The sequence below is a fragment of the Microtus ochrogaster genome, chromosome 8 (genome assembly GCF_000317375.1).
Source record: "Microtus ochrogaster isolate Prairie Vole_2 chromosome 8, MicOch1.0, whole genome shotgun sequence".
In the NCBI taxonomy this organism is placed as follows: domain Eukaryota; kingdom Metazoa; phylum Chordata; class Mammalia; order Rodentia; family Cricetidae; genus Microtus; species Microtus ochrogaster.
In genome coordinates, this window is record NC_022015.1 from 5946733 (window position 1) to 5968134 (window position 21402).

At 39.8% G+C, this 21402-nt stretch overlaps 1 protein-coding gene across 1 annotated transcript in view; it reads right to left on the reverse strand.

Annotated features, from left to right (window-relative positions):
- Positions 1 to 21402, reverse strand: part of Copb1 (coatomer protein complex subunit beta 1) — a 40000-nt gene that overhangs the window by 7350 nt on the left and 11248 nt on the right. Inside the window, exons 5-16 of the mRNA XM_026781356.1 lie at positions 18262 to 18376; positions 16897 to 16989; positions 14817 to 14954; positions 12039 to 12158; positions 11211 to 11318; positions 10985 to 11131; positions 10529 to 10674; positions 9005 to 9101; positions 7381 to 7541; positions 6081 to 6201; positions 592 to 819; positions 264 to 443 (exon numbers count right to left, since the gene is read on the reverse strand). Of these exons, the coding sequence (XP_026637157.1) occupies positions 264 to 443; positions 592 to 819; positions 6081 to 6201; positions 7381 to 7541; positions 9005 to 9101; positions 10529 to 10674; positions 10985 to 11131; positions 11211 to 11318; positions 12039 to 12158; positions 14817 to 14954; positions 16897 to 16989; positions 18262 to 18376 (1654 nt within the window). The remainder of the gene's footprint in view (positions 1 to 263; positions 444 to 591; positions 820 to 6080; positions 6202 to 7380; positions 7542 to 9004; positions 9102 to 10528; positions 10675 to 10984; positions 11132 to 11210; positions 11319 to 12038; positions 12159 to 14816; positions 14955 to 16896; positions 16990 to 18261; positions 18377 to 21402) is intronic.

Below are 21402 nucleotides of genomic sequence, written 5' to 3' on the forward strand. Positions count from 1 at the left end.
AGTGCTGGGATTAAAGGTGTGCGCCACCACCGCCCGGCTGATTACTATATTCTTAAGTAGCCAATTTAAATAACTTTTCAACTGGGCATGGTAGGACAGGTCTTTAATCTCAGCACCTGGGAGAAAGCTCAGCAAGTGTCTATGAGTTTGAGGCAAGCTTGGTCTACATAGCTAGTTCAGGTTGACAAGGGTTACACAGTGAGACCCCTACCTAAAATGAACAATTAAACAACAAACAAGTCATATTACTGACACTATGTTACCTTATTAAGCTTGGATGCTAGGGGATCTGCTGCCTCTTTCCTTTGTGTATTACCCATTGCTGCCAACAAGCTCAGTTGAAACTGATCTTCCTTGCAGTTCATTTCATTCTTGGCAGTTAGTTGCATGAAGGAAATGGGGTCATCAGGTTGTACTGTTACATTCCTCTTCTCAGATTCTTTCTGTGTTGGAGAAGCAATACACATGTCTTTTTATATGGAAAGAAATTTTTCACAGGGACAGACTCATACACATACAGACTGAAAAAGCATAAAATTAAGGGAAAAAAACCAACTTATAAAGCATTTTATGGACTTATATAGCCCTTACCTTTTGGGATAGCTTCTCTTCTTCAAGTTTGGCAGATAACATCTGGGAAAGAGACTGCCGGCATTCCTTATTAAAAATGTCATTCATTAAAGGTGAACATTCAGACAAGACCTTGAGGCACAGGGAAATTCGGTCTACATCATCATCAGTAATTGGCTTCTTAGGAAGAGAGGATTTTCCCAAATGAAGGATAGTTGCCATGAGCAACATAGCCTCTGCAACAAAAGACTACAAAAATAGAGAAATTGATTATTGCTATGATTCAACTGCAGTAAAGTCACTCAAACATAACTATCAGATAATTCAAGAATTCACCGGAATTAAACCTGAAATTGCCTAGATCTTATTTCTCTTGTTATTCCCATATCCTTCTACCTGCTTTGTTCTGTCAGTTTTCTAAGGCTTCACTGACTCTTGGTTGAAAAATAGCAAGGACTTTGGAACAATTTCCTCTTTAAACACACCAAAAAAGCTGAAAGAATAATGCACTCCAGCAACTGTTGGCTTTGTGTTCATGTTCACGTGTGGGGGTGCATGCATGTGGAGGCAGAGGTCAACCTTAGGTACTGTATCTTAGGTGTCATCTTGCTTTTTGAGACAGAGGGCGTCACTCTGAGACTTGGGGCTCATTGATTAGGCTAGGCTTGCTGGCCAACAAGCCTCCACTCAGATTACAATCAGTCACTGCACCTGACTTTCTACATGGGCGCTGGGGCAGGACGCAGGTCCTCAGGTCTGTGTGATAAGCACTTTACTAAGCTAGCTCCCTGGTCCTCCATATTTGCTTTTTTATCAACTCATATACATACCTTTGGTTGGCCATATAAAAATAAGATTCTTTTTTTCATAAATATACTAGCAACTATTTACTAAGAATGAGGACAATTTCCTATAAAAACAAAGTATTGATTTCTTACTTGATTCTGAACAAGGTCCAAATACTATACTCTGAATTCAAATAAATCTTCCTAAATCACTTTGAAATGTTTTTAAATTACTTTTAAGCCAGCATCAGCTTCACACATTTTTATCAACTATTATCCAGTCTCTTTTACACTATTTATCCTGTTTTTACTAACTTTTAATTGAATCTTTGTGAATTGTCTATCATGCACACCAATCGCACTCATCTGTCATCTGTATACACCTTCTGCCCTTGCAACCTCTCCCACAAATGAAAACCAAACAAAAATTAAAATTAAAAAATGCAAATTAAAGAAAACCAACATTTCGCAATGGAAGCTGTGGTTTGTCACAGTATGTCACACAGTATACCCTTTTGCTCAAATAGCTTTACTTGCAAATGTTTGTTGCAATGAGTCTAGTTCCAGGCCTCTGGTTTCTGCTACATTATTAATACAGAATCTGTACCGGAATCCTCTTGGATATCCTGTTGTTCTGTGTCATGAAGATCTTGCAGCTTTGGGTCTGTAGGGCTGGCACCTCCATGAGCTCCAGAAATTGTTGGATAGGGTAAACTTTGGATCTGAACCTGGGTGGTAGCTGAGTTGGTCAGTCTGCCTGTTCTCCGATGCATGTACCACCAGGGTCAGCTCTCCTACTTTGTTCAGAGGAAGGGAGGAGCCAGCTCATCCAATCTCACACTTTCCTGACCAGGTCTCCCAGACTGTACAGATGAGGGGCAGGATCAGTTCTGCACTCACACTGTTGCACTCAGGGAGGGGGGCCAGCTCACTGGCATCCATGCTAGAAGGGCCAAAGAGGGGGACTTCCTCCCAGACCCTGGATTAGACACAAACCACACCCAAACACCTATTTCCAGAGACAGATCCTTTATTAAGCAGGGAAGAGAAGATCTCTTCAGGCGCAGCATGGGGAAGCCAATGCAAGCCCCTGGGCACAGCTCTTGCTGGTCGATGATCTTTGTCATCGTCTTCCTCAAGGTCGATGAGGAAGCAAAGGTGCGCCCCGGGCACAGCTGTCGGTGGTCCTGGGTGTCGTCGCACCGTAGAACCGGGAAGCCAAGGCACACGCCAGGCAAGCCGTCGGTGGTCCTGGGTGTCGTGCACCCCAGGCGAGCCATCGGTGGTACTGGGTGTCGAGGCGCCGTAGAAGCAGGAAGCCAAGGGGCTGGAGAGATGGCTCAGAGGTTAAGAGCATTGCCTGCTCTTCCAAAGGTCCTGAGTTCAATTCCCAGCAACCACATGGTGGCTCACAACCATCTGTAATGAGGTCTGGTGCCCTCTTCTGGCTTTCAGGCATACACACAGAAAGAATATTAAAAAAAAAAAAAAAAAGAAGAAGAAGAAGCAGGAAGCCAAGGCGCAACCCAGGCGAGCCATCGGTGGTACTGGGTGTCGAGGTGCCGTAGAACCTGGAAGCCAAGGTGCAACCCAGGCGAGCCGTCGGTGGTACTGGGTGTCAAGGCGCCTTAGAACCGGGAAGCCAAGGCGCAACCCAGGCGAGCCATCGGTGGTACTGGGTGTCAAGGCGCCAAGGCGCAACCCAGACGAGCCGTCGGTGGTCCTAGGTATCGAGGCACCGTAGAACCGGGAAGCCAAGGCGTGCCCAAGGCGAGCCGTTGGGAGGTCCTGGGTGTCAGTCGCCCTCGCAGTAGCACTGGGAAGCCAAGGCGAGCACTGGAAAACCAAGGCGAGCCCCCGGCATAGCCCTTGGTGGTCCTGGGTGTAGTCGCCAAGGCGAGCCCTGGCGCAGCCCTAGGAGAGACCCCGGCGCAGCCCTTGGTCGCCCTCACTGTAGCACCGGGAAGCCAAGGCAAGCCCCAGGCGCAGCCCTTGGTGGTCCTGGCTGTCGTCACCCTTGCTGTAGCAAAGGGAAGCCAAGGCAAGCCCCGGGCCCAGGTGGTCGTTGGAGTCATCACTTCCTCACTACCAGCCGAGGGGTCCCTTGGGTTTCGTGTCTCGTTGCTTCCTCAGCACCAGGACCCCAAAGACACGGCACATACGCATGTGGTACATATAAAGATAAGCAGGCCATATATATAAACATAAACAAACATCTGGCCTGGGGAAGCACCGGCAGAAAAGAAGGTAAAATAAGACTCCAAGTTTGTATCCTGCCTTCAGAAGAAGGAAAAGAGGTAGGGATGTTAAACCAATGTCTGAAAATACTATGACTAAAAATTTCCTAAATCTATGAGAACTGTAAACCCTAGACCCCAAAGCTTAATGAAGTATAAGGGGAACATAATGAAAACTACACTAAGCTATGAACAAATCAAATGTTAAAAATCCATGATAAGAATAATATAAAGCTGGGTGGTCATGGTGCACACCTTTAATCCCAGCACTTGGGAGGCAGAAGCAGGCAGAGATCCAAGTATGAGGCCAGCCTGGTCTACAGAGGGAGCTCAAGGCCAGCCAGGACTACTATACAGAGAAGCTCTGTTTCAAAAAACCAAATAAATAAATAAAAATAAAAAATAATTGACTTTTTGGTTTGAGACAGGGCTTCATTCACATAGCTAAGGCTGACCTCCAGCTCCCTCTCTAGGTGAAAACGATCTGGAATTCCAGATTCTCCTGTCTCCACTTCTCAGGTAACTGGGATTAAAGACAGGTGCCACCAAGCTCAGCTCAAATAACTGACTTATTTATGACAACGTATAAAGACAATGTCACAGACACACAGACACACACAGACACACACACACACACACAGACACACACACACATACACACACTGTAGTCTAATTCAGCCTTAAGGAAGGAACCCTGATATAAAACATAGGAACCATGAAGATATTAGGACAAGTGAAAGAACAGGTTTCCTGAATGATTTCTTCTAAATACTGTACCTAGAGTAGTAAATTTCTACAGAGAGCTGAGTTAGTCCTGTAGGTAAAAGCACTTGCTATACAAGCTTGACAACCTGAGAACCTGAGTATGGATCTTCAGAACTCACATGAAAAGCTGGACACAGTGGTAGAGGTCTAATCCCAGCACTCCTACCAGGAGATGCCAGGTTGAGGCAGGAGAATCCCTTTAAAGGCTGTGGACCAGCTAACCTGGGGCGTGCAATGCAATGGTAAACAACAAGAAAGGCCTACCTCACACTTAAGGTTGTTTTTTGACCGCCACATCCATGCCACAGTACACACAGGCATATCCTAACACTATACCACAAACACACACGTAAATATTTAAAAAATATAATATAATATAATATAATAATATAATAAATGTGACTGGGGTCAGGAAGCAATGCAGAGTGACTGTTTACTGTATATAACATTTCCTTCTGGGATGATAAATAAAAGCACCAGGAGGGATGGTAGCCATGACTGCTTAACATGTGAATTTACTTAAGGCCACTTAACTAAACAATTAAAAATTGTTAAAATGGGTAAGGTTCAGGCCATGTATCTTTTAACCAGAATCTTTAAACTCGGAAAAAAGAACTTTGGAAGGTGCTTGAATTTTGTCTTGTTCCCAGCTCTCAATATCTGATCATTTCTCATCTTGATCCAGAAAAAAGTATTGGAAAAGGGATATTTATATTTTTCCTTTTCTCCCTGAGACCAAGGAAGGCTGGCTTTAAACAGATTTTCCCACCAAAGCCCTTTCAGTGATTTACAAGTATGTGCCACCACACTGGCAAAACTTATGATACTTTTCTAAAAAAAAAAGAGGGTTAGGAAGCAAAATAAGCCAAACTCAGAAAGATAAATATACTATGTTTTCTCTCAATATGGGACCAAAATTTAAAGTGTATAGTGTGTGTGGGGGGGAGTAACAAAACTGGAAAGAGAATCATGATAGGGGAGGAAAGACCTTAAGGGAAGGAGAAAAAGAACAGTGAAAGTCATGTGACATGAAAGCAGAAGGGACACACTGCTTAGGAAAAGAACCAGCCAGAGGACAGACGGGGGGCACAAGGGAGAAGGGTTTGGTCGGGGGTATGTGAGGCCGTAAATTAGAATAAATATAATGACACCTATGAAATACAATAGTGAAGTCCACTACTTTGTATGCCAACTTAAGAAATTAATTTTTAAAAAGATTTGTTATTTACAACTAAATAATGATGCATCATAAAGTTTATAATGGATATGTGGGTATGAAATGTAGGACAATATTGAAAAGGGTTGGTAGTGTTTGTAAAATGGAAGCACACTATTGTAAATGAGAACATATCCAGAACTTTCAGAAGCTGTAATTAGGTACCAACTATAGATGGGAACTATTTAAGAGATATTTTAAGACAAAACAGGCAACAACAAAGATACTACGGAGAAAAAGCCATTACTATCACCAGCCGATGAGTAACCCTCGCCTACAGAACTGATTTCATAACCCTTCATCAGACTAAACATATTATTTGGATTACTTTGTCAATTTTATAGTCATGTTATACTACTGTGTCTGTTTCACCTACTAAGCCACATGACCTACTAAGTCATGTCTTTTATGACATGACTTTTAGCATTAACTTTGAGTTTTTCACTGTTCAATGGAGTAGACACTCAATAGTCAATTACTGGATAAATAAAGAATAAATGAACATACGTTTTGCTTTTTCTTCTCCTGAACCAACGCTACATAGCGTAATGCAATCTTGGTCAGAGTTGTGGCAAGGGAGGCAGCAACAAAGAAATCTCCATCCAGGAGGAACCCTCTCAAGGGTGGTCTGCAAAGAATGAACAAACATGAAGCTCCAACAAATCCTAAAGCAGCTCATAGCTTTTGCATAAATGGTTCAGACACCTACTGTCTCTCTTTGGTGATAAGGACATCAGTTAAATCCCTTGTTAATTCTCAAAATGAAAAAGAAAAATAGCTAGTCAGGCAGTGGTGGCTCACGCCTTTAATCCCAACACCCAGGCAGAGGCAGGTGGATCTCTATGAGTTCAAGTCCAGCCTGGTCTGCAAGAACTAGATCCAGGACAGACTCCAAAGCTACAGAGAAACCCCATCTCACTAACACTTTTCTCAAATAAGTCAACATTCCAAAGAAGAGAAAGAAAAGGATGTCTAATCAGAGACAGATCTCTGGAGTTAATAAGCTACTTCCAAGGGCCAGCTTCTCTGCCCATTCACAGTGCTGCTTACAGGGCTCTCTAGATCTGAAGTTCTTCTTGAAGATGGAGACAGCACACACTCTCTCAAAGGGTTGCTGTCAAGACTATGACACAAACTACTTAGTAGCACATAAGGAAAATTCAATAACATCGTACCCATCATTTTTCTCATCTTTTTATAAACACAGAGAGCAAAATAAAGAAAAAAACCATCCAAATGCTACTTTATGGATTAGAAATGGACAATTTAGACATCTGCCACTGCTCCAGTAGCACGTGAGCAGCCCTGGGCTCTATTTCAAGAGAGAAATGAACAATAAAGAAAAAGAAATGGGAAAAACTTCAAAATATCTTTCTGATACTGATAAGCAAACTAAACTTAAATAGCAAAATAGCATTTCCTATGTAAGTAAAATGGTTTTTGTTTTGTTCTGTTTTGCTTTTTGAGATAGGGTTTTTCTGTGTAGTCAGGGAACTCAATCTGTAGACCAGGCTGGCCTCAAACTCAGAGATCTGCCTGCCTCTGCCTTCTAAGTGCAGGATTAGAGGTGTGTGCCACTACTGCACAGCTGTAAAGTAAGTTTAATAGAATATTTACTTCACTGAAAACAACAGAACAAAGCACTAAAATCACAGAGACAATTCATAGGGGAAACCTTATAAACATACCTTCTTTGAAAGACCTTAAATGGCAAACACTTGCATTTAAGCATCAAGAACTATTAAGAGAAAGAAACCCCAAGAATAACAGTACAGCAGTTAAGTGGGCAGAGAATGGATGCTGTTACCTGTCTTCTTCTTTCTTGGTAGGTCTAGAGCTGCTGAGGGCACTCTGAGTTGCATAGGTGCCCATCTCTGTAACCAATTTTTGAACTGGCCCAACAGTAATTTCCTCTTCAGGCTTTAACTCACCAGCTTCTTTCTTTATTTCTGACTCTACAATTGGGATCTAAAAGCCAATTGAAAACTTGATTTAACACGCCTTTAATCCCAGCACTCGGGAGGCAGAGGCAGGCGGATCTCTGTGAGTTCGAGACCAGCCTGGTCTACAAGAGCTAGTTCCAGGATAGGCTCCAAAGCCACAGAGAAACCCTGTCTCGAAAAACCCAAAAAAAAAGAAAACTTGATTTAATATTATCAGTAGTAAAGTTACATTGAAATAGTTGATCAACTTTCTATAGAAGACATTCTCCTGAGGGAATGTAGCACTCTGCTCTCCGTTTTCTTTCCTTTCCAGGATAGTGTAGCAGAACAAACTTTAGAGCTGATGACTGTGATCTGAATTGCCACACAACCACTTCCTACTTATATGATGCTGAATAACATAATGAAATAATTTTGAGCGACATTTCTTAATCTTAATGGGGAATCTGAATTCTTTCTGAATAACTCCTTAGTAGAGAAACGCATATGACAGTGTTTAGCAAAGTAGGTGTGCACTGGGCCTTATTCCTTATTTCTTTCCCTGAAATATGAATCTAAACAACACTTATCCTTTTAAAATGAAAAGTATAAATAACATCACCAACCATCCTTTTAGCTGATCAAAGGGCTATGATACAGTTTTTTTTTTAACACTTTACCTTAAATTTCTCATGTAGGTAAGAACTCTAAGAGTCTTTAAATTATAACTTATTTTACTTTAGAGATTGTAACAGGCTATTAAGGAACTTAAAGTGAAGGTCTCAGAGCTAGAGCTAATTACTAACAGTGATTAGTAAGAGAACCCACATTTCTTGACAAAGTAGTCCATTGTTTTTTGTATTCTATCATGAATTTGTTTTGGTGAAAAATGTTCCAATATCAGTACACAAACAGTTTAAAGTTAGCCTTGCTCTGAGACATTCTTTCCAAGCACATCAGCAACAGTAGACTTTACCAGCTGCTGCCAGGCATGGTGAAGCACATCTTTAATCCCCACACCCACAAAGCAGAGGCAGGTAGATCAGTGGATCGTTCAGCTCAAAACCAGTCTACTCTATAAAGTGAGTTTCAGTCCAGCCAGGGTTACATGGTGAGACCTTGTCTCAACAACAACAACAACAAAAGGAGTAGTTGCACAGACCATTCTGTTCAAACAAGATCTCACCCAAAAGTAAATAAACAATTTGAACAGGTATTATGTTTATCATGGAGGCAGAGAGCACTTCTAGTTTTTCACAGCTCCTGAGGCTTATTTATCTGGATAATTAAAATAAAATTGTCCGTGTTCTTTAGCCCAAATACTATTCAACAAAAACACAAAAGTGAACAATCACATAAATGTCAATGCTGATGTTTGTTTGTTTGTTTGTGTATGCTAGGCATCGCACCAGGACTGCACTCTACCACTAAGCTCCACTGCCAGCCCAGCAGGGTTTTCTAAAACACAAACCAACACACAAAGTAGAATTTACTTAAGTAAGCACGTACCTCCCCAAGGGACCTGCGGACCTCAGTCATCACACTCTGAATGTCTTCCTTTGTACTACAGTATTCTCCCAGGATCCACAATGCTCCTCGATAAATCCTAGAAAAATAATATAAGATCTGAAATATAGACCTGATGCAGAAATGGTTCTCGGTAAATTTAAGCTAATGCAAGAAAACGGGACTTTGTATTTTGATGGAGGAGAGTTTTAGAAAGACTGTAACAAACAGGAAGCTTTGTTTTCCTCCAGAAATCACAAGAAAAAGAGCTATTCTCATCCACTGTATTAGACACATCCTAAAGTCAGTGAGTTGAAGCAGTAAAAGTACCAAAAAAATGTTTCCCACAGCCTTCATTCAGGAACAATTAAAACAAACTTAGCTTTATGAAAAATGTATTATTTGCTTTAAATTCATTACTTTTTATCTGTAATCACTTCAAGAGAAAAGTGTCAAGCAGAATGAGAGGAACAACAAGCACTGGCATGGTGCTTACCTAAGATGTACAGGGGCTGGATTTGATCCCCAGCATAAAAAAATAAAAGAAGCAATGACAACCAGTTGTGTTAGGTACACATCTGCAATAGAGGCACTCAGGAGGCTGAGGTGGAGGCCAACCTAGGCTATACAACAGTGCCCTGTCACAAGAACAAAACAATTCCTCCATCCCAAAATGTTAACAAAGACAGCAATAATTTTCCATTTTAAAATGTTAAAATGAGCCGGGCGGTGGTGGCGCACGTCTTTAATCCCAGCACTTGGGAGGCAGAGGCAGGCGGATCTTTGTGAGTTCGAGGCCAGCCTGGTCTACAAGAGCTAGTTCCAGGACAGGCTCCAAAGCTACAGAGAAACTCTGTCTCAAAAAACCAAAAAAATAAAAAATAAATAAATAAAATGTTAAACTGGATGAAATTTTGGCTATCCTTTTCTCTAAGATTTTAACTGATTTTATTCAGAAAAATAAAATCAATCTCAGAAACTAAAGCTCCAGAAGATTATAGCTTTTTCTCATAAATGGGACATATCTTACTACTCTCATACATATAAACAGACATACATAATATGTGTATACGTGTGCGTATGTATGTATGTATCTCAGTCACTTTTACATTATTGATCCAATATTGCACTGGTCTCATCCTATTTATCTAAGTAGACATAACACAGATCTCTTATAGTTTATCCATTAAATGCAGTAAGAAGCAAAGTTGTATTTAACAACCCTTTCTCATTAACAAAGGCTATTTGTCAAGATTCAGGATGTGGTTTATATCCTTTTTTTTCAATAAATGTTAAGGGTGACATAAATAATAGGAATCCAAAAGAAGATTTTAAGTACACCACTTCAAAAATATGCTTCTTTGTCATTCTGGGGTTCACAATGTTTTAGATGTAATCAGAATAAGAGAAACCTAGTAAAAACAGTCCTATACATTATGATGGGGATGATGATGTGCAGAAGTTATTTATTTTCTTCTGAATGATTGGAGATGCTCAACTTTACACTTAAATGTATTTTAAACTTACTTGACAGACTTAATGGCATGGAAGACTTCCAGCATCTTCTCAACAATCAGCATTCTCAGGTTGTCAAAGCGCTGAATAGCTTCACGAACAAACTCCAAGACATCAGCAGCTGCTGCTTCATTACTGTCACTGAGAAACTCCATGAGCTAACAGAAGAAACAGGACAAATAGTTACATAGGACCCAGAAAGTTAGGTAAGGTCAGAAATAACTAATGAACAAAGAATAAAAGAGTCAACATCCCTGTGTGCAGCAAAGATTCTGATGAAGATTAAACCAAAGAAATCTGAGCTCTCACCCTAGTTAATATGGGGATACACATAAAGATCAGAAATAGACAGTAAAATTTTTGTTATCTCAGACAGTTGCAATTTCAGAAGATAAGATGTAAAATAACTCAAAAAGAAAAATAGAAACATCTAGAGAACCTTACAGTAAGATGATAAGAACTACACACCACAGGAATAACATTTGCAGCCATGTCTGGAAAGCGGACAGAGCAGGAATGCAGAGTCCGCACGAGGAGCTGTCGGTATTTGTCAGTGTCTTCATGCTCAGAAACATTATTTGTTTTAATTACTTCCTTCTTCAAGACAATCACCAACTGGGGGGAAAGCAAAAGCAAATGAGAATTACGTGTGTTTGAGCCGCTTCCACGCAGTGTCACTAAGTGTTCTCTTTACCTCTTCAACATTCCTAGAGGAGACCAGATCCAGTGCCAACTGCAGCGTTTTCTTACGCACTTCTAAGTCTGGTGTACTCAGTACTCTGAGGATGTCCATGACAAGATCCTGAAAAAGAACAAAAACTATAGAGTGACACCAGGCTTTTTCTTTATAAGAAAAATATCCTAATTGCACCATAGTGCTTTCTGCCCTTCATCAGTCCAATCCTCTGATTAAGAATGAAATTACTAGTGTTGACTGGAAGATAAAGAGACATAGTGTAATAACATTACATATGACGTAGTCAAGCTGACAATATATACTTTGACTCTACCAAGTTTTAGATCCAACTGGTTTCATGAAAAATACAAGAGTCAGAGGAACAAGTTAGAGAAATAACCAGTGATACCCAGGAGGAAGAACATTCTACAGGAAAGCTGGTTTAGTTCATCTTCAACAAATCAATGTCATGTAAAAACCTAAAAGGAAATGGTGATTTAAGAGTTACATCTGGGCTGTAGAGATGGCTCAGAGGTTAAGAGCACTGGCTGCTCTCCCAAAGGTCTTAAGTTCAATTCCCAGCAACCACATGATGGCTCACAATCATCTATAATGAGATCTGGTGCCCTCTTCTGGCCTGAAGGCTTAGATGCAACCAGAACATTATATACATAATAACCAAATAAACAAAAAAAATTAAAATAAAAAAAAGAAAAGAAAAAAAAAGTTACACCTCAGCACCTCAGTTACCCAAAATTTACACTGCCAGGCTTCAAGTTCTAGGTTAGGTTACCTACAGTGGCAAGGCTTGAGGATAGTCTAAATATAAAGGATAACAATACTTACCTGGAGGACTCGTTCATGAGCAGGATGCTCTTTTAATTCTACCAATCGGTCCAGAACTATGAGCTTTACATTGTTATCACTCTCCTTAATAATTAAATCAATGTAACACTGAGCAGCAGCCTATAGAAAAAACAAATGCATTCTGAAAATTCAAATAGTATGAAAATAAGAACTGCCTCTCCCCCCGCCTCCCAGGACACTAAGAATCTAAAATACAGTCAGTAGTCTTTGCACTAGTATTTATGTATTTTATTTAGACAAATATGCATGTCTTATTATTTATAATAAGCCTCAGTGTTACTCTAGACTACAAGGCATTGGAAAGATTACAAAGTGAAGGATGGAAAGGAGCTGTCATGGGTAGAAATGCTTATGGACTGTAACCAAGGAAACAGGAGAGGAGGACAGCAAATCTGAGCATGGCTATTAAATACCTTTCACATCAAGGATAAAATTTAATACATCTTTGTATCTTTATTATAGTGATAAAAAACAATAATGTAAAGATAACCTGAATTAAGAAATATTTTAGCATATATTTAAAACTATTTAGGAAGTAGTGCTGGTGACTGAACCCAGGGCCTTCAACGTCCCAATCAAGAGCTTTAATAACCGAGTTACATCCCTAGTGGCCTACTTTCATTTTTACATAAGATTTTTAAAGGTACAATGGTTTATAGAATGATCAAGTTTAAAAATCAAAGAAAAAATTAGTCAATCTAGAAAAGTTTCCAATAGTCAGCCGGGCGATGGTGGCGCACGCCTTTAATCCCAGCACTCGGGAGGCAGAGGCAGGTGGATCTCTGTGAGTTCGAGACCAGCCTGGTCTACAGAGCTAGTTCCAGGACAGGCTCCAAAGCCACAGAGAAACCCTGTCTGGAAAAACAAAACAAAACAAAAAAAAGTTTCCAATAGTCAAAGCTGGAACAACTTGAACAAAAAAAAAATAATAACAGTGGATTATGATCTATGAAATAAATTATTCATACTGATATAAATGAAAAAAGGGAAAGTCAGCACTTCCTTACATGGGAATTCCATAGTAACTGTACAATGAGGTACTACAAAACAACCCTTATAGAGTATCTAGTAATAACTGTTGCTGAGAAAAATCTACTTATTGGTGTTAAAATTAGTGGACACCAATCTGAAGAGTGACAGGGCATCTACAGTGTCAGAGCACCTCGAATATATTTTGAATACAAAGAGAAAAATCAGAACAGGGAATCAGCACTTGACCTAACTGATCATGAATAAGGTATATAGATCCTACGTACTAAGAACATGCTACACAGAAGATCAGTTTTGTGGCATTCTTCCCCAAATGCTTAATTGCAGTGATTATGAGAAAACATGAGATGAAGTCAAGGTCTGGAATCTCTTATAAACAAACTAGTATACTTTCTGAAGGCATAAAAAATAAGGAAAGTCGAAGAACCCTTACAGATTAGAGAAGACTCAGACAGACAACAAAATAAACTGTGGAATCCTAGAGTGATCATGAAACAGAAAGGGGCATTAAGGAAAAACTAAAGAAAAATTTCAACAAAATCTATTTAGTTTATTTGACAATACTATTTCAATGTTAATTTAGTTTTGATAATTATATGATGATTACATAACATATGACCATTATAGGATGCTAGAAGAGGAATGTATGGGAATTCTGTCCTATTTCTATGATTTCCCTATAAGTTTAAAATTATTTCTAAATAAAAAGTATTTTAAGTATTAATGGGTAAAACAATAAATTCAACAATTTATATCAGCTGGCATTCTAGAGTAATAATTCTCTGAATATATTAAAGTTTTTTGATAGTCTTGATGGAATGAACAAAAGAAAAAAAAAAAAGCTTTTTTTTTTTCCAAGACAGGGTTTCTCTGTAGCTTTGGAGCCTGTCTTGGAACTAGCTCTTGTAGACCAGGCTGGTCTAGAACTCACAGAGATCCACCTACCTCTGTCTCCCGAGTGCAAGCATACATGGAAGCAAGCATGCATGCAAGCATACATGGAAGGAATGTTGTATATATAATAAATAAATAAATCTTAAAAAAAAGAAGTCATCATTATAGATCAGTGAAACTATTTTTTAGGTGTGTGGCTTAGCTGGAATAGGTGTGGCCTTGGAGGAAGTGTATCACTGCGGGGTGAACTTTGAGGTCTCCTTTATTCAAGTTTTGCTAAGTGTGACACTCAGACCACTTCCTGTTGTCTGGAGGTCAAGATGTAGGACTCTCACCTTCTCCAGCTCCATGTCTGCCTGCATGTCATCATGTATCATGATAATGGACTAAACCTCTAAAATGTAAGGCACCCCAATTAAATGTTTTTCCTTTATAAGAGTTGCTATGGTCATGGTGTCTCTTCACAGCAATAGAAACCCTAACATACTGTTATTCTCCATCTCTTTCTCTTTTTACATACATGTGTGAAAACAGGAAGAAAAGGCTGAATTATATAAGGAGGCAAATCACCTTACAAACTCTGTAGTCTGCTCTAACACATGTCCTCTCTGAGGCCTGAGAGCAGGGCAGTTATGTTACCCAGCACAAAACTACTTATTTAAAGCAGACTATGAGTGTGTTAGGGGGTATTGATTTCCACCCCCTCTAACTCAGATGTATGGGTCTCAAGTAGGAACTTTGTAGATGTTGTGTTAATGATGTCATAGGTTGGACATACGGGCACAAGAATATCAAGCAACTGCACAATGAACTGCAGTGTCATTAAATTATGACGGATAAGACAGGATATTGAGCATCTAATCCTCAAAGTACCTTTATTGCAGTTGGTGCACTCGACAGTGTCACCAATGTCCCAGCAGCTTCGTATTTTACAGCAGGGCTAGATGACTGCAGTAAGTTATAGATACAGCGGATGAAACGGGCCCTTTCTGATGGGTTAGCATGACAGACCTGGGAAAATAAAGCATTTAGGCTTAAGTTGATTTCAAGAACATTATCCACATAAAATATAATATGAAAGCTATGATTAATCTTTCAAAGATATACAAAAATAGCAGCCAACACCGTGTGAGATATAACAAACACTGATGTCTTCAGAACTAACTGTCGCAGGAGCTGACAAGATGGCTCAGAAGGTAAAGGTGTCTGTGGAGCTAGCTGGCGACGTGAGTTAGACCCAGGAACTCATACACAGAGAGCAGCTCCTATGCCACAAGGTCACCCTCTAACCTCCACAGGTATGCTATGACATGTGTCTACACAAAGAAATTAAAAAGTAAATTAAAGTAACTGTCATAGCTACTCATCTCATCATAATTTACATTTCACTGCTTCACATAAAGTCTTCAGTTGGCTTATAAGAGATTTTTATATTTTAAACAAGTGAGAGAAAAGTTAGAGAAATTCACCATTCTACTAATGTAAATGACCTGAAAGACCCTTACATTTTATCTCAATTTTTTTTTGTTTTTTTTTTTTTTTGTTTGTTTGTTTTTCAAGACAGGGTTTCTCTGTAGCTTTGGTTCCTGTCCTGGCACTAGCTCTTGTAGACCAGGCTTGGCCTCGAACTCACAGAGATCCGCCTGCCTCTGCCTCCAGAGTGCTGGGATTAAAGGCGTGCGCCACCACCACCCGGCATTTTATCTCAATATTTATTCTGGATTCCAAGCCAAAAAAGAAACATGCTGATAGTAGTGGTAGTGGACACCTGTAATCCCAGCCCTCAGAAAGCTAATGAAGAAGGACTGTGACTATGAGCACAACCCAGATGATATTTACCTATTATTTTATCAGAATACTATGACATCAACTCTTTCAAAGACACTGCACACTAGAGTGCAGTCAAGGCAGGAGTTCAAGGCTAGGCTGGGTTGCACAGTCAACCGTTACAAAACCCCAATAACAAAAAGGCTGCCAATGAAGTGCTGACCCTCTCCCTAGTTTTAACAGTACTGAGAGCAAATCCAGGGAGTGTGGGGGCCAGGCAGTGTTCTACAAGTTCTTTGGTTTAAGCCTCAGGGCTTCCTACAGTGTCCTCTGAGATTACCTCAGGGTTTCATGAGAATCCCCCCGACCCTGCTTTTTTTCCAAGACAGGGTTTCTCTGAAGCTTTTTGGAAGTCCTGGAACTTACCTTTTTATTTATTTAAATTATTTATTATGTACACAGTGTTCTGCCTGGAAGTACGCCTGCATGCCAGAAGAGGGTACCAGGGCTCATTACAAATGGTTGTGAGCCACCATGTGGTTGCTGGGAATTGAACTCAGGACCTCTGGAAGAGCAGCCAGTGTTCTTAACCTCTGAGCCATCTCTCTAGACCCCACTTTTGTCTTTAAAGGGCAGTAATCCCCCAAAAATTTTCACTAGGCTTCGCTTCCTATGTTCCAACACTTCTATACCAACACACAGAGACCCAATACTTTTGGGGACACACTCAAACCATATCCAAACCACAGCACCAAGTTTAATTATTTCTTGTACTTGATTCATATTGAGAGAGGTACGTCCTTTATATTCTACTTAACCCAGAGCCACTTTGGTGTTATTAGCTGGTTATATTATAAAATATTGACAGCCGGGCGGTGGTGGCGCATGCCTTTAATCCCAGCACTCGGGAGGCAGAGGCAGGCGGATCTCTGTGAGTTCGAGACCAGCCTGGTCTACAAGAGCTAGTGCCAAGACAGGAACCAAAAGCTACGGAGGAGAAACCCTGTCTCGAAAAACTAAAAAAAAAAAAAAGTTATCCTGAGGCATGCCACCAATCACAATAAATACATATATACAGTATCAAATAAAAATTATGATAGCAATTGAAGAATATTCCAGAATAAGACTATTTACTTTTGTCTTAAGATGTTAAATTTATTTAAACATCATAAATTATCAGTCTTACCTTATATATTAGTTCAACAATAACCAACTGTAGAATGTCTCCAAATGTCTGAACTTGATCAATACATGTACTTAAGTAATCCAAAGCTCGATCCTAAAAAATAAGAATACATTTATCATAATCTTCATTTAGTGTAATGAATACAACTTTAGAAATATTACCCCAAATATAAAACTAGTGAAGAAACTGGGCAAAAAGGAATTACTGAAGGGAGGGGAAGTAAAAAAAGAACTAAGAAAAAAGCTGACACAAATGTACATCAGGAAATTAAAAAATTTGTCAGATGGTGGTGGCATGTGCCTTTAATCCTTCCACTTGGGAGGCAGAGGCAGGCGGATCTCAGTGAGTTCGAGGCCAGCTTGGTCTACAAAGTAAGTTCCAGGACAGCCAGGGCTATACAGAGAAACCCTGTCATGAAAAACAAACAAACAAAAAGCAAAAAAAATTTCTGGAATAGGCCACATATGTATTCCCTGAATTTTTATTAATTTAAGTATGTATTTATAGGTATAGATGTTTTGTCTGCACACCAGTAAAGGGCATTGGATCCTATGGGACTACAGTTATAGGTGGTTGTGAGCAGCCGTACGGGTGCTGGGAATTGAACCCAGGACCTCTAGGCAAGCAGTTAGTGCTCTTAACCACTGAGCCATTTCTCCAGCTCCTGTACTATCTGAATTTCTTCAGCAGGTAGATCTAGGGGGAAATCCTAGTCCTACATGTCAGGATACTCACATAGTTGAAGTAAATTAGCCATTTAAGTGTGTAGTTATTTCTAAATCAGGTGTGGTGGCACATGCCTGTAATCCCAGCACCTGAGGCAGAGGCAGAAAAATTGCTGCAAATTTGGGGCCAGCCTGATCTACATAGCAAGTACTACATAGGGAAATTCTGTCATAAAATCCCAAAATGAATAAAGAGCATAGCTATATTCCTATACTGAGATCCAAAAGAAAAAAATCTCCCAACCAGACAATGTACACACAAAACTATGACCTTAAAATCTCTTCAGTAAAAATATTAATACTTTTTTTTTTAAGAGATAGGGTTTCTCTGTGTAGCCCTGGCTAACTTGGAATTTGCTCTGTAGATCTCAAACCACAGTACTCCAAACCAACCTACAAATTCAAAACATGCTACATGCTGAGGCTAAGCATAGCGGCACATGCCTTTTATCCTAGTACCTGGGAGGCAGAAGTAGGTAGATTTCTGTGAGTTTAAGGCTAGCCTGGTTCTAGGACAGCCAGAGCTACATAGTAAGATCCTGCTTCAAAAAACCAATAAAGAAAAGAAAACATGCCAAGGACCTTGCAGCATTTTCAATTTTCATTTTACTATAGAAAGAAAGTATTTTAGGCACATTACCTGATCTGCATGAATTAACATCATAAATGCATTTCTTTTGCAGCTTGCATCCTTCTCATTTACCAGGAAATCATGGATCAGTTCAGGAGCATCAGGTATAAGATGTTCAAAATTTCTTTAAACAAAACAAATAGCATCCAGAGTAAATAAAAACCCACTTACTATTTTAGTTACTTTACAGACATTACCAACATTAAAACTTAACTCCATAACACAATTCTTTTTAGAACTGTACATCAACTAGAAGTGGGAGAAGAAATCACAGACTAAAACTTTATCTATTGAATTAACAAATTATTTTCTAGTTTAATCAGATAAAAACTAATTTAATTAATACATATTCTATTAACTGATGTCAAATGACTGTCTTTAGGACTATAGTATCAATCTTCATAGTATTGCAACTTTTCTTAAGAAATATATAGTGAATAAAACAGTCTGTTTTTAGCTGGGCAGTGGTGGTGCACACCTTTAATCCCAGCACTCAGGAGACAGAGGCAGAGGCAGGCAGATCTCTGTGAGTTCGAGGCCAGCCTGGTCTACAAGAGCTAGTTCCAGGACAGGTTCCAAAACTACAACAAAACCCTGTCTTCAAAAAACAAAACAAAAAACAAAAACAAAACAACAACACAACAAACCAGTTTCATTATTTACTAATACTTCTTTAGAAACGTAAAAGCATTTGTAGTATGCAGAGTAATAAATATTAACATAAAAGAATACTATTTAGGAGCAGGAGAGACAGGTCAGTGTGGCTGCTCTCCCAGAGGACATACACAGATCCTATTCCCAGCACCTACACAGTAACTCACAACTGTCTATAACTCCATTTTCAGAGTATTTCAAGCCCTCTTCTGCCATTCTTGAGCACTAGGTACATAAGTGGTGCATATACATAAATGCAGGCAAAACACCTATATACATTAAACAAAACAGTAATCATTTTAAAAAGGAATATGTAATAAAGTATATATCATAACGGAATCTGTTATCATAGTTCCAAAAATTCCTAACTGCATCATACAACCTGGTTGCTGATCAAATTTTCAATTGTCTTCTGTCTCCACTTTTATGAGCCCTGTAAATTTCTAAAATATACATAGTGCCTCTGGTAACATTTAAGAATTCAGTTACATTATCAACAAAATAGCACTCTGTCAACAGAGATCATAACATTAAGATAAATGTAATTGTGTTTCAGCCAAGTAATATATTAAAGTACAAAGACGCTTATAAAAATATGCCATGGGTTTTAGAGATAGTTTAGATGGTAAAGTCCTTACAAACCTAAATTCCATCCCTAGAGCCTACATTTAAAAACAAACAAACAAAGAAAAAAAACCAAGCTGGGCATGATGGTACATGCCTTTAATCCCAGTACTCTGTGAGGCAAAGGAAAGCAGAGATCTGTGAGTTTGAGGCCAGCCAGGTCTACAAAGGGAGTTCCAGGATCACCAAAGCTCTTAAACAGAGAAATCCTGTCTCAAAAAACCAAAAAGAAAAGAAAACAAAACAAAACAAAAAACTAGGCTTGATGCTGTGTACTTAAAATCCCAGAGCTGTAAAGGTGGCTGACAAGAAGATACCTGGGGACCTCTGGTCAGCCAGCATTGACTACTTGGTGAGTTCTTGGCCAATCAGAGACCTCATGTCAAAGTGAAAGGTTGATGGTGCCTGATACCTAATACCTGATACACAATACCTAATGTGTTTCTCTAGCCTGAGTATACACATATGCTTATACAAACATGCACATACACAAACATGCAAAGACACTATATATATATATTTATTTATCTTTTTCTGTTAAACTGGCAGTGCTAGGAATCCAACTCAGTACCACCCTCACACATTCTAGGTAAGGGCTGTTTCTGGGCTCGATCCCCCCAGTCCCACAATCTAACTGGACTGACAACCATGACTATAACAATTTAGCACTTTAGCCTCCTCTGAATCTTACAATCTCTGTTTTAAAGTTCAAAATCTTCACCTTTATTATTTCACTCTAATGATTGCCCAAGGCCTTGTTCCTGCTAAATAAACATTCACCCACTGAGGCATGTCCCCAGCCTTTTTCTTTTTCTATTTTCAGAGATTATTAAATTGCCTAGACTGGCCTCAAGCCTGTCATCCTCCTGACTCAGACCCCCTAGAAGCTAGACTTAAGAGGATGCACCACTCGTCCAGGGCAAATTTTCTGCTATTCTAATAACAAGAATCGCAGCCTTTTTCACTAAAAGAATTCCTTCCTCAAAGCCTCTAGTACAAGAACCATACTGTTCAAAATGAGAATTTTAAAACAAGGTTAAGATGCAATGTAGCGAGCTGCGTGGTGTCACACCTGATGGAGATGTATAATCAACTCCTGAGATGGCTAAGGCCTGACCTATGCTATGATCACGCAATGATTATCAGCTGCCTGCATATGCGTGGACCTATGGGCAATGCCCACCTGGCAATCCGGGATTGGCAGCCCATGCCTACTTAAGGGCTGGGAGAGGTTTGCCAAGAGAGAGAGGGAGAGAGGAAAAAGAGAGAAAAGAGAAAGAGAAGAAGGAGAGAGGGGAAGGGAAAGAGAGAATAAAGTCCTGGAATAAACTGCAGTAAGAGCTCCGGTGGTCACATCATTCCTTGCAGGACGAGGCTGAACATGACAAGTGGTGACCTCATACAGGGACATGCATACGGGGAACCTCCAAACCTCTCTCCGTGGAGCCCAGAACTTGCTGCAGTCAGGGGGTGCACCAGATAATCCTCAAGGTAAAGACTGGGGATCCGCGACAAAAAGTGGGTTTTCCCGCTCTCGCCAGTAGAAGAAGGGAGAGTGGGGGTAAGCAGAGCCATGACCAAAGTGGACGGTTTAAAGTGAAGGCCACGACCAAAGTGGACGGTTTAAAATGAAAATAAAAGGAATAGGATTTTAGAATGGGCGCTTCAACATCACACCTGATTTTTCTGGCTCTTAAAGAACTGTTACGGAGCGCTTTGGAGAGGTTTTTGGCTAAATGTGACACAATTGCTCCTTGGTTTGCCGTCTCTGGCAATCTTTTTTTTTTTTTTTTAAATTTTATTTATTACGTATACAACATTCCTTCCATGTATGCTTGCAGGCCAGAAGAGGGCACCAGATCTCATTATAGA